The following is a 16,013-nucleotide window of genomic DNA, read 5'->3' on the forward strand; positions in this document are numbered from 1 at the left end:
ATGGGCAAGCTTGGTACAGCTCAGCACGAGAGCAGACTCCGCCCTTTGGCCAAAGAGCTCTGATTGTTCGTTGGCCACCCTATAATGCAATCGTGATTGGTTCCCGCTCCGATCTGGGATTGTGGCCAATCACAATATGCTTGGGTTTTTGTAGAGGGAGTGTGCTTGTCGTTCGTGCTTTCAACTGCATTCCAGACGTGCCCGACGTGCACCCGCCCCCAATCCTGTCTTGCTCTTGACAGGTTGGCTTTCCAGTCAATCAGGCTACGCCCTCCCCCCATCTCTCGCTTTAAAGTCACATGACATCTTATTTTGCTCGACGGCTGGAGGCGGGAGAATGAGGCCTCCCTTAACCAAGATAACGTAACCTCACATTTTGACACCCGAACGATGCAACCAGTAAAAAAAGTTTTGAGCGCCCCCATAGAGCTGTGAAGGCGGGACTAACTCGAACGTGCGCAATCATTTTTGCCAGGTGCCACAACGGACTGCCTCTGGCTCCAATGAAATATCGGCAAGGCGAGAAAGACGGGCGCCGGGGCCAATTGCTGAAGAGCGGGCGTGTCCGGCTCCCCTCCTTCAGTTTAAGTGAGGGCGGAAGATGGCGGCGGCGGCGGCCGGGATGGGTTCGGGGGTTCCGGACGGGGAACCCGAGGGTTCAAACCGCGACCGCAGCGCTTTCGAATGCAACATCTGCCTGGAGCCTGCCAGAGAAGCTGTCATTGGGCTCTGCGGCCACCTGTACTGGTGAGGAGGAGTGGGGAGCATAAAGGGGCGTGGCCCTGAAGAGTTGGGGGGCAGCCTTAAAAGGGCGGGGGGCACAGAACAAGGTGCCTGGCAGGGAGAGCTGCTATTGTTCTTACTGGGTCTGGCAGGTGGAAGGTTTGCCCCATTGCAACGAAGCCTGGGAAAGGAGCTTCACCTGCTGAATTTCTGCATGTCCAGATGGCCTTAAAACTGCAGGGGCTGCACCAGATTTCGCTTGATTTCGACTGCCACCTCACCACTGTCTAAAAATCAAAGAGGGTGGGTGGTAATCTCGAAGGAGAGCCCATGTGGCATCACACGGTTAGGGTGTGCGGATCAGAACCAGGCTTTGTGAAGATCAGTGTGTGTGAGACGTGTGGCCCGTTGCAGGATTAGCTTTCGGAAGGTATCCAAGGTGGGAATTTCAGAACCTAGAGCTTTTCTCTGTGTGGCCTTAGTCGGGCATATGATTCTTGCTTTTTTTAAAAAAAACGAAATCGCATTATTATTCCAGGTTTTAAAAGAGTCGCTCACTTTTTCTTCTCTCTTTTTTCCTAGCTGGCCGTGTCTTCACCAGGTGAGTGTCTCCCTTTCCTTGGCTGCTGACCTCTAGGGCCAGGAAAGGTAAAGGTGTCAAAGGACGTCATTGAAAGAACCTGCCCTGGTGTGTGAACTGGCCTGCCGTGGTGTCGGCCTGCCAGGCATCTAGATGCCTACGGGAAGCTCGCAAGCAGGACCTGAGTGCAACAGGGCCAGTTTGCAGAGTCCCCATGGGCATCTGGTTGGCTACTGGGATTAGCAGGATGCTCAAATACAGGCACCCCCAAACTTTGGTCCTCCAGATGTTTTGGGCTACAATTCCAATCTTCCCCGACCACTGGTCTTGTTAGCTAGGGATCATGGGAGTTGTAGTCCCAAAAAACCTGGAGGGCCAAGTTTGGCTGCCAACAGGTCTCTTCTTGTGTTCTTATGGGAGGCAGGCTTTTACAGGAGGCTTTCATAATATTTGTGCCTATTGAGGATGCTCGAGAGCTCTGTCAGTGGCTATTTGACATGACAGCTTGAGGAAAATGCAACCTCCATGTGCAGAAGCTGTATATATTTTTAACTGCTAAAGGCAAACCACAGGAGGAGAGAGCAGGTTTGTGAGCATTCCTTTTGTTTCTAATCTGGCAGACTTCTGTTGAGACAGAATCCTGATCAAGATGGACCATTGGTCTCATCTGGTTAAATATTTCCTATTGGAGCAGCTGTCCTTGAATTGAATCCTTTCACCACCAATAAGAAGTCTGACTGTGCTTAATTAGTAAAAATAACTTCAGAGTTCTGTTGTGCTCAGATGCTGCTTGAGGCCATTGGCCACTGTGAGAAAAGGAGGCTGGGCTAAGATGGGCCACTACCTGATCAGGGGACCTTGGGCAAAGCCGGAGGCAAAAGTGGGCAGAGTCGCAAATGTGAATTTTACCTACAGTATCAGCTCTCACCTGTGGTTCCTAGAATCTGTCAGTGTGTGAGAGCAGCCACAGCCCAGGAACAGCTTTGTATGGCAGGCTAAATCAGGTGAGGGCAGCTGATGGGTCTCAAACCCTCAGTGAGTTAGGGGCTTCCTCTGCATTGAAGGCAGGCTCCAGCGGATTGAGCAGATGAGACCAGTGGTGGGTCCAACAGTCAAGAAGGCTGTAGAGGAAGTGAGGGGCAGACGGGGCTCGTCAACCTGGGAAGGTAGCCCATTTAGGAGATGGAAAACTCTGATCCTAAACCTCTGATGCTTTGCGAGATATCTTTGTGAGAAGAAAAGCTAAGGAGTAAACCCGACACAAATCTGGAGTGGGGTTCCTAAGACGGTCGAATGGCAATTCCTGCAGCCAAGCTGGTGCCAGGACCTCCAGACACACTGCCCAAATTTACGCCCTAGGGAGGTCATTTTGGTGCTGCTAACACAATGGTTTGACTACACCCCCAGACAGATGGATGCAAACAACAACAACAACAACAGTTCAGTTGTGCACCCTTCTCTGTCTTCCATTCAGACAAGCAAGAGGCATGATCAGAGTTCAAGGGCTCATTCCAGCCAGGCAAAACATTTGGGTTTGAAGCAGGGTCAGGGTGAGGGGGATGCCCTGGAGAAAGGAATGGCATCTGGGTGAGAGTTCTGCATTTGTGCCCACCTGCCTGCCTGCTCACCTGCCCCTGGGTGCCTGAGATTTCCCCGCCGTGGTTACATATGATCTGTATATATTTGGGGCGGGTGGGAGAAGCTTTTCCACATTCACTGCCATCTTTTCCCCCTCCCTAGTGGCTAGAAACTCGGCCAGAACGCCAGGAGTGTCCTGTGTGCAAGGCAGGAATCAGCCGGGACAAAGTCATCCCTCTCTATGGACGTGGAAGCTCCGCCCAGCAGGATCCCAGGTAATCGTTTCCCTTTGCTAGGCTCCCTGCTAGTTTGGTAGTCCTCAGTAATAGTGGAATTCTGGGCTAGAGTGACCTTTCCCCAGTCATTTCCTTTTCCTGTAGGCTGGTTAGTCTCCCTCCTTCTCTTCTGCAATATCTCTGGCCACGAGTCCTTTACTGGCTCTGAAGAGTCTCTTATTCTGATAAAAGGAAAGATTTGTAACTTTCTGGGTCCCAAGCTCAGTATCTCTGGGCAACTGCCTAGCCCAGGAATGTGTGATCAATAGAATCATAGAGTTGGAAGGGGCCAGTAGGGTCATCGAGTCCAATTCCCTGTAATGCAGGAATCTCAACTAAAGCATCCCGGCCTCTGCTTAAGGAAGGAGATTCCACCACCTTCCGAGGGCGTCTGTTCCTCTGTCAAACATTTCTTACCATCAGAAAGTTCTTCCTGACATTTAGTCGGAATCTCCTTTCCTGTCATTCGAATCCACAAGATGGCCACGAACTTGAATTGCTTTAAAAGGGGCTATGACAGATTCATGGAGCAGAGGGCTATCGATGGCTAGTAGTTGTGCCTCTGAAAATCAGTTGTTGAGAATCGCAAGCGGGGAGTGTGTCATTGCTTCCCATGTGCATCCAGTTGGCTGCTGTGAGAACAGAATGAATGACTAGGTGGGCCTTTGGCCACATCCAGCAAAGCGCTTCTGAAGCTGAGGATGCTCTCCTTCCAATGTAAACATGTTGCCTCTCGGCTGCATTGAATTGCAGGCTCAGGGCAAGGACCTGCTCCGTCCTCTGTAAATCTTCCAAGCACAGCCATCACCTCCCCCAGTGTTTTGTAAATACTACATCCTTATCCTAATGTGATTTTTAAAATCCCTTTTGCACCTTGTTATGGGGAAGACGGGGGGTGATGGTGAAAACACTGATGAATGGGAGGAGTGTCTGCCCATCTGCTAGTGCTGTTTATGCATATTCTCCCCTTCCTATCACAGGTTGAAGACCCCTCCTCGGCCACGAGGGCAGCGCCCAGAGCCGGAGTCCCGAGGGGTGAGTGCCGCTTGCTTCCAGCCCTCTATAGACTGATCCCAGCTGAAATGCTTTGCAGTTTGCAGCAGACTACTAATGCGGGTGGCGCTGTGGGTTAAACCACAGAGCCTAGGGCTTGCCGATCAGAAGGTCGGCGGTTCGAATCCCCACGATGGGTTGAGCTTCTATTGCTCAGTCCCAGCTCCTGCCAACCTAGCAGTTCGAAAGCATGTCAAACTGCAAGTAGATAAATAGGTACCGCTCTGGTGGGAAGGTAAACGGCGTTTCCGTGCGCTGCTCTGGTTCGCCAGAAGCAGCTTTGTCATGCTGGCCACATGACCTGGAGCTGTACGCCGGCTCCCTCGGCCAATAACGCGAGATGAGCACCGCAACCCCAGAGTCGGTCATGACTGGACCTAATGGTCAGGGGTCGCTTTACCTTTACCTTACTAACCTACATTTTTCCCCTTTCTGTTTTTTGCCCCCTGCTCCCCCTCCCTCCGACAGGGCATGGGCGCCTTTCCTGACGCAGCCACTGGCTTCCACATGGCATTTGGCGTTGGCGCGTTCCCCTTTGGGTTTTTTGCCACTGGCTACAGTACCCCAGGAGAAAGGGCAGGTAATGCACTACTTTTACAAACAGGTCTAAGCTTGTTGCACAAATCTGCCCATAAGGGCACACTCAAATTCCACAGAAGTGTGCATGCACACGAAAGCTCATACCAAAATAAAAACTTAGTTGGTCTTTAAGGTGCTACTGAAGGAATTTTTTTATTTTACTTCAAATTCCACAGCCGTGCTCTCTCGTCCTATCAACCAACCTCTGGGATTCTTCTTCTTCTTCTTCTTTCTTCTTCTTCTTCTTCTTCTTCTTCTTCTTCTTCTTCTTCTTCTTCTTCTTCTTCTTCTTCTTCTTCTTCTTCTTCTTCTTCTTCTTCTCCTTCTTCTTCTCCTTCTTCTCCTTCTTCTCCTTCTTCTCCTTCTTCTCCTTCTTCTCCTTCTCCTCCTTCTCCTCCTTCTCCTCCTTCTCCTCCTTCTCCTCCTTCTTCTTCTCCTCCTTCTCCTCCTTCTCCTCCTTCTCCTCCTTCTCCTCCTCCTCCTCCTCCTCCTCCTCCTCCTCCTCCTCCTCCTCCTCCTCCTCCTCCTCCTCCTCCTCCTCCTCCATTTATACCGTGCCCATCTGGCTGGGTTTCCCCAGCCACTCTGGACGGCTCCCAACAGAGAGTTTAAAATACGATAAAACATCCAACATTAAAAACTTCCCTAAACAGGGCTGCCTTCAGATGTCTTCTAAAAGTCAGATAGTTGTTTATTTCCTTGACATCTGGTGGGAGGGCGTTCCACAGGGCAGGCGCCACTACCGAGAAGGCCCTCTGCCTGGTTCCCTGTAACCTTGCTTCTCACAGTGAGGGAACCGCCAGAAGGCCCTTGGAGCTGGGCCTCGGTGTCCAGACTGAATGATGGGGGTGGAGACGCTACTTCAGGTATACTGGTCCGAGGCCATTTAGAGCTCTAAAGGTCAGCACCAACAACTTTGAATTGTGCTCGGAAACATGCTGGGAACCCATGTAGGTCTTTCAGGACCGGTGTTGAATGGTCTCAGCAGTCACTCCCAGTCACCAGTCTAGCTGCCGCATTCTGGATTAGTTGTAGTTTCCAGGTCACCTTCAAAGGTAGCCCCACGTAGATGCACCACTCTGGCGAGACAGTCTGCGGGCGGGTAGTTGGTAGTTGTCGGCTTCTGTCTGCCTCAAGAGATAATGGAGGGCACCTCCAGGGGTGAAGTCAAACTGCTGTGTTAGCAGCATCAAAGTGACCTCCCTGAGGTGCAAGCCTGGGCAGTGTATATGACAGTCCTGGGCTGCCCAGAGGGCAAGATCTGCCTCTCAGCCTCGCTGATGTGGTCCAAAGGAAAGCAGAGCAAGAGTTTTGGCACCAGCTTGGCTGCAGCAGTTGCCAGAAGGAGTCATAGAATCATAGAGTTGAAAGAGACCACAAGGGCCATCCAGTCCAACCCCCTGCCAAGCAGGAAACACCATCAGGAGGCATGGAAAGAAGGCATGGAAAGCAGCATCCAACTGTCTTAGGGACTCTGCTCCGGATTTGTGAAGGGTTTACTCCCTAGCCTTTTCTACTCCTGAAGATATCCCGCAAGGCAGCAGAGGTTTAGGATCATACTTTTCCTCCTCCCTTCCCAGGTGGGTGAGCTTCACCTGTCTCTCCCCTCCCTCTGTGGCATGTGCCTTCTCGACGGTTGGACCCACTATTGGTCTCATCTACCGAGTCTGCCAGAGCCTGTCTTCACATGAAGGGGAAGTCCCTAACTCACTGAGGGTTTGAAATCCATCAGCTGCCCTCACCTGGTTTAGCCGGCCCGTTGAAGCCATTCCTGGGGTGTGACCACTGTCGCATGCCAACAGCTTTTAGGAGCCGCAGGTGAAAGAGCTGAGTGCAGGATGGGAACCAAAGGTGGGCAAACTACCCCAGAAGGAGCATGATTTGTCCTCCACGAGAGGTATTACCCCTCCTCTAACTCCCTGTATACCCCTGGGATTAATCTCTTGTGTTTTTCCACGCTACCCTTGGTGGGTTTTACCCAGGTAATAGCTGTGTCCTCACTCTGATTTGCAGTGTTTGTGCTAAGTTCAAGTGTACCATTATTACGGCCGGGCTTGGGCAAGGCACCATGTCTCTCCCTGCTAAGCTGCCACTAATAGAACTTGGCAGCAGCCCTGCACTGGGTCACGTTTACACAAGAAGGTGCTTGAGTCTTAACCTGTGCTTGAAATCCTTACTGTTCCACTTCACTGGTTTAGAGAAGGAGTTGTTCCATCGTCACGCTCTCACATGCATCCTTTTCATGTTCCTCCCTCTCCTCCAGTGCTGCGTTACTTCCTTCTGACACCTGGCTGCCGAGTAGTAGCATCTCTTTCCTTCTCTGTATTTGGAGAGGGATTTTAGCTTGCCGTCAGAGCATTTGCCTTGCATTCAGAAGGTCCAAGGTTCCAGCCCATAGTTGTGTCTCCAGTTAAAAGGATTGCTGGTGGCATGTTCTGAAAAAGGATCTCTCTCTCTCTCTCTCTCTCTTTCTCTCTCTCTCTCTCTCTCTCCCAGAGATCCTGGAGGAGAGTACTGCCAGTCAGAGCAGACAGTACTAGTCTAGATTGTCTAGCCTTAACCAGTATCAGGTCGCTTCCTACCTTCTCTTCCTGCCTCAAGTCTTAGGGTAGGGAACTTCTGGTCTGCATCTGCATGTTTGGCCCTCAAGGCTGTTTGGTCTAAGCAACACCCACCCACACTACAATCAGCTGGATGTTGGGGGCTTGCATAGCTCCAGGCACGATGTTTTGCAAATCCTGAGCGCTGTAGCCTTCTTAGCTCTGGCAATACATGGAGATCTGCCCTGATTATCATGATACATCTCTAATTACCGTATTGGCCTGAATATACTAAGCTTCATTTCCCCCCCCCAAAAAAAAATTATGACTGTGAAAAGTTAAAGTGTGGCTTAAATTTGCGACCTTACAAAAATTGGCTTTTACGATATCGCTGCTGAAACAGACATACGGTAAAACGGAATGGGTGTGAGTGCCTGGGGAATTTTAAGGAAGTGGCTTCTATTTGGGTACTGTCTTTTTTCTTTTCCTCGGGTGCGGCATATATTCGGGCCAACATATGGTGGGTAGCATTATTGTACAGTGGTACCTGTAGTTGCAAACGGGGTCTGTTCCCGAGGTCCGGCCACATCCCAAGGAATTCTCAACCAGAGGGCAGCTTCTGTGCATATGCGCGCAACATGGTTTAGCGCTTGTGCGCATGCGGCGAAACCCGGAAAAATACTTCTGGGTTTGCCGCGTTTGCATCCTGAAGTTTACGTATCCAGAGGGATACATAAGCGGAGGTACGACTGTATAATTATAAGATTATTGTATTAGGACATGTCATTTTGGGGGATCAAACTTTTTGCAAATTTCTTCAGTGAGGGGTCATAAAAATGTTTTGGGGTATGAAGAATTCAAATCGGCTATCAGACAACATTGAGCTTGGTAAGTCTATGTTTGATGAAGAAGCCCATAAGCTGCTTTTAGAAAACCAAAGAATTTAAATTTTAACTTCTGAAAATGTCAGGTAATGCCAAATAATGATTAATAATAATAATAATAATAATAATAATAAATAATATATAAGACAGAAGATATTTCTATTCCACCCGCAACACAATATTATCTGTGGAGAGGATACTTGAGGTGATAATAAACATATTGTTTGTGTACTATGCGCTGCATATATAATTATAATTATTTATTTGTACCCCGCCCATCTGGCTGAGTCTCCCCAGCCACTCTGGGCGGCTCCCAATCGAATAGTAACACAATACAGCATTAAATATTAAAAACTTCCCTAAACAGGGCTGCCTTCAGATGTCTTTTAAAAATAGGATAGCTGCTTATTTCCTTGACATCTGTTGGAAGGGCGATACACAGGGTGGGTGCCACTACCGAGAAGACCCTCTGTCTGGTTCCCTGTAACCTCATTTCTCGCAATGAGGGAACCGCCAGAAGGCCCTCGGCGATGGATCTTCATTTTTATGAAACATAAAAAATGTACCACTTGACATGTTACAGTAATTATATGTTGTTCTTGTATTTAAAAGCAAAACAATAAAAATTGTTGGGAAAATAATATGAATAACAGTAGTAGTGATAATGATAATAGTAATAATATGTAATAATAGTAATAGTAATAATATGGTCCATGGGGTCACGAAGAGTCGGACACGACTAAACGACTAAACAACAACAACGACTAAACGACTAAACAACAACAACAATAATAATATATTACTGTACATACCTGGAAATCATTTTTAATTATTTCTATGCAGTCTTACACACATTTTGCTTACCAAGCAAAACTAATTAATAATAATAATAATAATAAATTTTCTTATCTGTACCCCACCCATCCGGCTAGGTTGCCCCAACCACTCTCAGCAGCTTCCAACACATATAAAAACATGATAAAGCATCAAACTTTAATAATAACAATCTGATCCAATATAAAAGGTCGCAATAACTTTAAAATAAAAATAAAAAACTTGTATCAAATAATGCAATATTCAACAATCCATTAGAAATTATATTAATTTAACCAGAATATATTTTGAACTCAGAAGTCACGTTGCAACTTTTAGCACCCCTCATTTTTGGAATTTGAAACCTGAATTCTTCAAATACGTCCCAGTGTATCATCTTAGAAGGGGTGTGATGACTGTGGCTGTCATGGAGGGATCCTGCACTTTTGAATTTGCCACTACACTTACTGCCCGGAAATGGATTTCTATGGAAATGTATTGGCTACCTTGACTTTTGCATCTACCTGTAAGGGATCTGGTGCCTTCTTCTAACCTTGAGCTCCTCTGTCTCTCTTTTTTTGCTTAGACGCAGAAGCTGCCCGTCCACCCAGCTGGCAGGATTCGCTCTTCCTCTTCATTGCCATCTTCTTTTTCTTTTGGCTGCTTAGTGTCTGACTGGCTGGAGTCCGCTGGACTTGCCCTGTGCTAAAAAAGAAAGAAAGAAAAAAGCCTATCAGAACAGGATAGAAGGACTTTCAAACTATGGGGAGGGGAAGGCAGAGCTGGGGCCTGGTGTTTCTCCCTCCTCAACCTTCCTCTTTGATCCCCCTACACAGAATTAAAAGTATAATAGGGTGACTTGGGGAGCTGATGATGCAAACAAGGTGTATATTTGTGTTCAAAGTTTATCTGTGTGTATGTGGGGGAGGGGGGGCAGGTAGGGAAAGTCATAATTATCAAGGTGTTTTAATTGTTTCCTCTAATCGCCCTTGACTGAAGCTTTCCAAAGTTTGCCTGAATTGCAGGTGGGCTGTGTAAAAAATAATAATTGAGAAGATGTAGAAGAAAGTAGCCATCAGAAGCTGTGGGGCCCGGGAGCCAACTGTCGGTCCTCTGCTCGCTCTCTCCCCCCAACCCCCCCACGATATTTTGCTCACCTGCTTTCTCCCTCCTCGCAGGCCAGAGGGGTGGGGGATGGGGCCTGTCACTTACTCAGTCACATTAATGGGACAAAAACCCACATTTGCAGCCAGACCCACCCTCTTTTAACAGCTTCAATGCATCTCTTGGCAACTAGACCTCAAACAACAACAACAAAATTGAGATTTGTTCCTACCTGTAAGCTTACAATGGCATGAAATGCTACGTAGCGGGGAAAGGGGGCGTTTTTACGAGGGGAAGAGAGCTGCCTCTTTTCTTTATAGGGGCAAAAAGCCCACCACACTCAGCAAGTGTTGCGGTAGGGGGAGCAGAGGCAAGAAAAGTAGAGCAGCGGGGCGATAAAGGTGGGCTATGGCAATGGAGGGGAAGGCGCCACAGGAAAAACACCTGGGCTTCTTTCTCTCCCCCCACCCCACTGCATTCCTCCAACCACTGGGAGGGAAATGGGCCTCAGGTGTGTTAATTTAGCTGGTCACAAAGAAGTTCCTTGTGGTTAGTTTTATGTACAATAATAATAATGTCCCACCCCCTTAAAAAAAAAAAGACTTCCAGAGATGTAAGAAGCCACCTGCTTTTACAGACTGTTTTATTTTCCAGGCTGGTGACGAAGGACTAGTCATTGCAGGGCAACTGGCTGTATTTCCTCTCTCTTTCCCCTCAATCTTCTAAGGGTATATGGTACAGTCAGCGCTGGCGGGATTAGTTCTTGCTTGGGTTGGGATGGGGGGAATAACCTTGGCTGGACTAACAGTATTTAATTGCCCAGAAATCTCTGGGGGGGGAAGGACTCACCCACCCACTTCCCTTTCTTCCCGTTTGGATGACAGGAGGGAAGATGTGATGTAAATTAACTGATGCTGTAATTAAATTAACCTGTGATTCATATCTGCTTGCGAGTACGGAGTCTCCTTGCCGTTTTCTGATGGCGTGAGAGGTGTGTGTGTGTGTGTGTAGAAACGCTGGGCAGGTTTGATGAGAGATGATTTGCGCAACTCATTTCGCTGACCTGTGTGATGTGGTGGTGGGGTTGGGGGAGTGCTTTGTGTAACAAAACAGAAGTCCTGCAGCTAGGTCAGGCCAAAGGCCCGCCTCATCCAACATCCTGTTCTCAAAGTGGTCCACCAGATCGTTTCTGGGAAGCCCTCAAGGACCGCCTCTCTTCATATGAACCTACCCGGACTCTGACGTCATCACCTGAGGCTGCTCTTCATGTACCTTCTCCAGGAGATGATGTTTGGAGCATGGCAACACGAGAACGGGCGTTTTCTGCGGTGGCACCTTGTTTGTGGAACGCTCTCTCCCTGGGGAGATTTGGGTGGCACCTTCATTATACATCTTTAGGCACCAGGCAAAAACATTCCTCTTCAACCATTGGCAGACTGACCTCCGATGCCCTTTTAAATGTCTTGTGGGAGGGAGGATTATTGGTTTCTTTATGTTCTTATATTTATTACGTGTTGTTGTTTTATCTTGTAATTTTATGTTGTGAAACGGCCTGAGATCTATGGATCAGAGACGGTATACAAATTTTATGTGTGGTGGGAGGGGGAATAATTGGTTTGTTTATGTTCTTATTTTTATTATGTGTTGTTTTATCTTTTGATTTTATGTTGTGAAACGGCCTGAGATCTATGGATCAAAGGCAGTATACAAATTTTAATATTAATAATAGAATTGTAGAGTTGGAAGGGACCACAAGGGTCATCTAGTCCAACCCCCTGCAATGCGGGGATCGTTTCCCCAACTGGGGTCTCGAACCCAGAACCCTAAGGGTCACGTGATCTACCAACTGAGCTATCTATTTGCTCCCTCTGCATTTTCCTTTTTTCCTGAAAAGGCCCCAAAGTTGTAGCTTTATAGCTTTGAGATGTTCCAGTCCCTTGTTTTCATTATCTTTTCCCAACTGCTGTGGGAAAACACAGGGATGGATAGATCTGGGTGTTTTGTATTAGATCAGCAACGGCTTCTTGTCCCCCAATTATTTTACAGTAGCAACAACACAATGACTTGCTTCCACCCAATTTCAGCTGCTGAAATTAAGCTACTCTGGAGCGCATGTTTTTGTGACAGCACTACGAATTTGGTTGAGTTCTTTGTACTGAAAACCAAGTCTTGAGCTCAGAATGTCCTCAGTAACATCCTGTTCTTTAATCCTAAGTGAATTCTAAGTCTCTTGCACCAGATTCCGGCTGGTAGATCTTGGGCTTTTTTATTATTAATTGAATTTATATACTGCCCTATACCCAGAGGTCTCTTCTGCTTAAAAAAAACACCCACATGAGATCCAATGAAGTGGAACTCCCCCTCCCTTGCTTTTAATAGGGGAAGACACAAACTATTCCAAATTTGAATGCCCCAGGAATATAAATAAAATGGGATACTGCTAAACTTATTTTCAATCCCTAGCAATGAATTTGCCTTCCCACCCACCCCCTCCACTGCTACTGTGAGCATGAATTCCATCGTTTAACTGTGCAGTGTGAAGAAGCACTTTGTCTGCCCTGAATCTTCCAACATCCAGCTTTGTTGGTTGCCCCACCTTGAGATCTAGTGTCATGAGGAAGAAAAAAACTTGATCCTCTTTCTCTCCACAACATGCAGTTTTATGCCCCTCTTATCTGGTCTCCTTATTTGCTCGCTTTGGGGGAATCCTTTTGGAAGGCTTCACACATCTGCTGAGATTCCCATCCTGAATAATTGGGTCTTGTCTGCAGTGATGGCAACCACGTCCTATAGAAGTCGGAAGGGATCCCCAAGGGTCATCTAGCCCAGCCCCCTGCAATGCAGGCATCTGTTCGCTCCTAACTCCAGATCATCCATGAACATGTTAAATAGCAACAGCCTCGTCCTTTCTGTGGGATGGGGGACACCTCCAGTATATGTTGCATTTACTCTTTAGTTCCTATTCTTTAGCTGAAGATTCTAGAGTGCATCACACCTTCTGTGAAATGCCTGCTAGCTCGGAACTCGTTCTCTAAAGTAGAAATAATAGGAAAGCACCAGTGGAAAAAAATATATTTTATTGTTTAGGCAAAACTGTACAAGAGAGTGATGGGGGAAGCTCCAGAGTATATCCCCCCCCCAATTTGAAATCCATCCTTCCTCTGAAGCCTCCAAAGGCCCCCTGTATCTATGGATCCCTTTGCTTAGGCTTCTGCCTGCAAGGAAGTAAACAGACTCCACCTCAGGGAAGCCAACTTTGGGGGTGGGGACAGGACCTCTGTGCCTTTCGACAGTAAAAATCCAACAGATGCTTTCTTTCTGCATCACTGCCGTTTCTACACTGGGGAAAAGGCAGTCACACCACCCCTCCAAATTAAACAATTGCATCCATGCCAAAAGGGCAGGGAGCCAGTTTTGGTCTAATGTTACTGAGACGGCTACTTAGCCCAGAAAAAGAGCCCATTTTGATCTTTGGGTAGTTAAAAATGCAAGTGAGTGGGACATTCAGTGTTATAAAGGACTCTGAGATGCTTAGGAATTTGGGGACGGGAGATGAGTGTTCAAAAAGCATAAAGAAAAATGGGGGGGGTGGAACCACAATTTTACCACATTATCTATCCTTTTATGCATGTTAAGACATGAGAAATCTTGAATATGCACCTTGAACGATCCTGTGTGTATATTCTTGCCCAGACATCTTAATTAACTCTCCATTTAAATTCACCACCACCAAGGTAGCCAAAGGTTGCAGCCTTCTGCTCATACTTGGGAGCATAACCTATTAAACTCGGCAAGACTTGCTCCCGAGTAAACATTTAATAGGCGTGGGCTGGGTGTGGATGCTTCAGTTCTGTCAGGGCATACTTTGGGGGTTGCAACAGAATCCTCAGAAACATTACCCAATGACAATTCCCAGAATGCTTTGGGGAGGGAGCCATGACACTTCTGTTGGTAAAGCCTTGCTTCAGATTTGCAGTGGCAATTCCCTGAGACTTAGGGGATCATCACAACGACAAATATCAATCATGGCTGTACCAATGGAAGGATCCCCCACCCCAGCCAAATGAACTGAAATTTGGGGTTCTCCATTCTTCCAGCGTGGCTGGAAAAGCTATGGTCCTTTCAAACTCCCGTCAGCCATGATGGGGGTCACATCCCAACATCACGAGGGCCATAGGATCTCTATCAGTGTCCTATTGCCTCCTCACTCCCCTTCTGCCGTTCTTTCTCTGAGAACATGCCTCTGTGTGCCTCTTAAATGCTTTTGTTCTCCCCCTCCAGCTCACCTATGCTTCCATGTGAGTCATGGGGTTTTCCTTGGCTTACAAAAGGGCTTTTTATTTCAACACCACCGTGTTAGGGCTGTGGGACAGAGCTGTGAGCAAGTTAGGCCCTGCCATCTCGTAGCCTCCAGCAAGAGACGCAAACAGCAAAAAGCTTCCTGTTTGCTCCTGTGGCTGGGCACATGCACCGTATTCCAGTGTAGGGTGAAGAAAGTGCAGAGGCACATCAACCACTCCATGAATAGCACTGGTGCACCTTTTTAAACAGTCTCACAAGGGGTGGAAATTGCCACAATGGTGGTTTCCATTACAGGTACATCATGTTGGGGCCTCCTGAAATATTAAGCCTGCCCCAAAAAGTGTCTCAAAACCTGCATTTTAAGAAATGCCACATCACAAATGGTGTATAAACTGGGCAGGGCTGCCAACTGGCTGGTCAGGTGAGCAGAATTATTTAGCGCAGTGGTCCCCAAATTTCTGCACGTGTTTGTTTAGATGTTAAGGTGCACACCAAAAAACACACACCAAAAAATAAAAAATGGGGAAGAGCCACCCCCCCAATCATTGGTACCAAAAGACAACCACCAGAAATGGGAATCTGGCTCACTCATTTTTATCATTCTCATAAGTGTGCCATTCGGGGCCTTTCCTGGCACTGCTTTAGTTGTTGTTAAAAAAACATAGAGGTGCCATTACTCAAAAGAAATGCGGAGGGTGCCAGGACAAAATGGCTGCCATGGGCACCCAAAAATAAATAAATGACATGGCGGTGCTAATCTGGATGGGACGGCAGGAGAACCAGGATCTGGAAATCTCCTTCCATTGCCATCTTGTTTGTATAGCTACACTAGAAGGCTGAATATTGGAATGGAGGAATGTACTGTGACTCCTTCCCCAGTCACACAAGACTGTTTTCCCAGTCACATACAAAACCACCCCCTCACCCCACCTGCCTCACCTGGTAAAATATAGAAGTTACAAAACATACAATCACACAGAAATAGTTAATCCCTCCCCTGCTATTATTGTTAAAGGGAAAAAACTGTGAGAGATACAAACTACACATCTAGTTTGGCCTTAAGGCTGTAACTTATGTTGTCAATTCAAGTAGATCCAATTGGAACTTGTGTGCGGGAACTGTTTCAACATGGGTGACCTAACCTTATTTATCTTCCTCGTGGTGGCAGACCAGCCATTGTTTTAGGATTACCAGTTAAAAGAGAAAATCAAAACCACAAGGAATAAGCTTGCAGGGCTGGGTTTTGTTTTGTTTCGCAAGGAAGAAACAGAACAGGTACATCAGCCAGAAATTGGCCAAGTGGCAATCCTAACTAACCCCTCAGCCTAAGAAACAAAATGGCTGCCATCAGCCACAAAGGACCAGAACAGAGATTAAATGTTGTGCTTGGCAAATTGCTTGAAACAACTTTGTAAACAGCTTCACGTGGCAAGCTTTGTGAAGTGGTTTCTCATATGGTTCAGGTGCTTTCACCAGATAAAGCTATTCCAACCCCCTCCACAGTGGACATTGACATGGTGGGGGGGGGGAAATAAGAGCGGTTCACAAAAATGTATTGGCACATAAGTGCTTCCGCCACAAG

At 47.3% G+C, this 16,013-nt stretch overlaps 1 protein-coding gene across 1 annotated transcript; it reads left to right on the top strand.

The window, feature by feature from the left end:
• Positions 1-362: 362 nt before the first annotated feature.
• RNF5 (ring finger protein 5) lies at positions 363-10,791 on the top strand. The gene is made up of 6 exons (XM_035107108.2): positions 363-747; positions 1,306-1,324; positions 3,044-3,156; positions 4,137-4,191; positions 4,678-4,789; positions 9,612-10,791. The coding sequence occupies exons 1-6, from the start codon at positions 602-604 to the stop codon at positions 9,698-9,700; spliced, it is 534 nt and encodes a 177-aa protein (XP_034962999.2). The 5' UTR covers positions 363-601; the 3' UTR covers positions 9,701-10,791.
• Positions 10,792-16,013: the final 5,222 nt, after the last annotated feature.

This window comes from Zootoca vivipara, chromosome 2 (assembly GCF_963506605.1).
Source record: "Zootoca vivipara chromosome 2, rZooViv1.1, whole genome shotgun sequence".
NCBI classification, from domain to species: Eukaryota; Metazoa; Chordata; class Lepidosauria; order Squamata; family Lacertidae; genus Zootoca; species Zootoca vivipara.

Coding starts and splice junctions, on each gene's coding strand:
- RNF5 (XM_035107108.2), top strand. CDS start 602: ATGGCGGCGGCGGCGGCCGGGATGGGTTCGGGGGTTCCGGACGGGGAA. Junction 3,157..4,136: donor TCCGCCCAGCAGGATCCCAG/GTAATCGTTTCC, acceptor TTCCTATCACAG/GTTGAAGACCCCTCCTCGGC. Junction 4,192..4,677: donor CAGAGCCGGAGTCCCGAGGG/GTGAGTGCCGCT, acceptor TCCCTCCGACAG/GGCATGGGCGCCTTTCCTGA.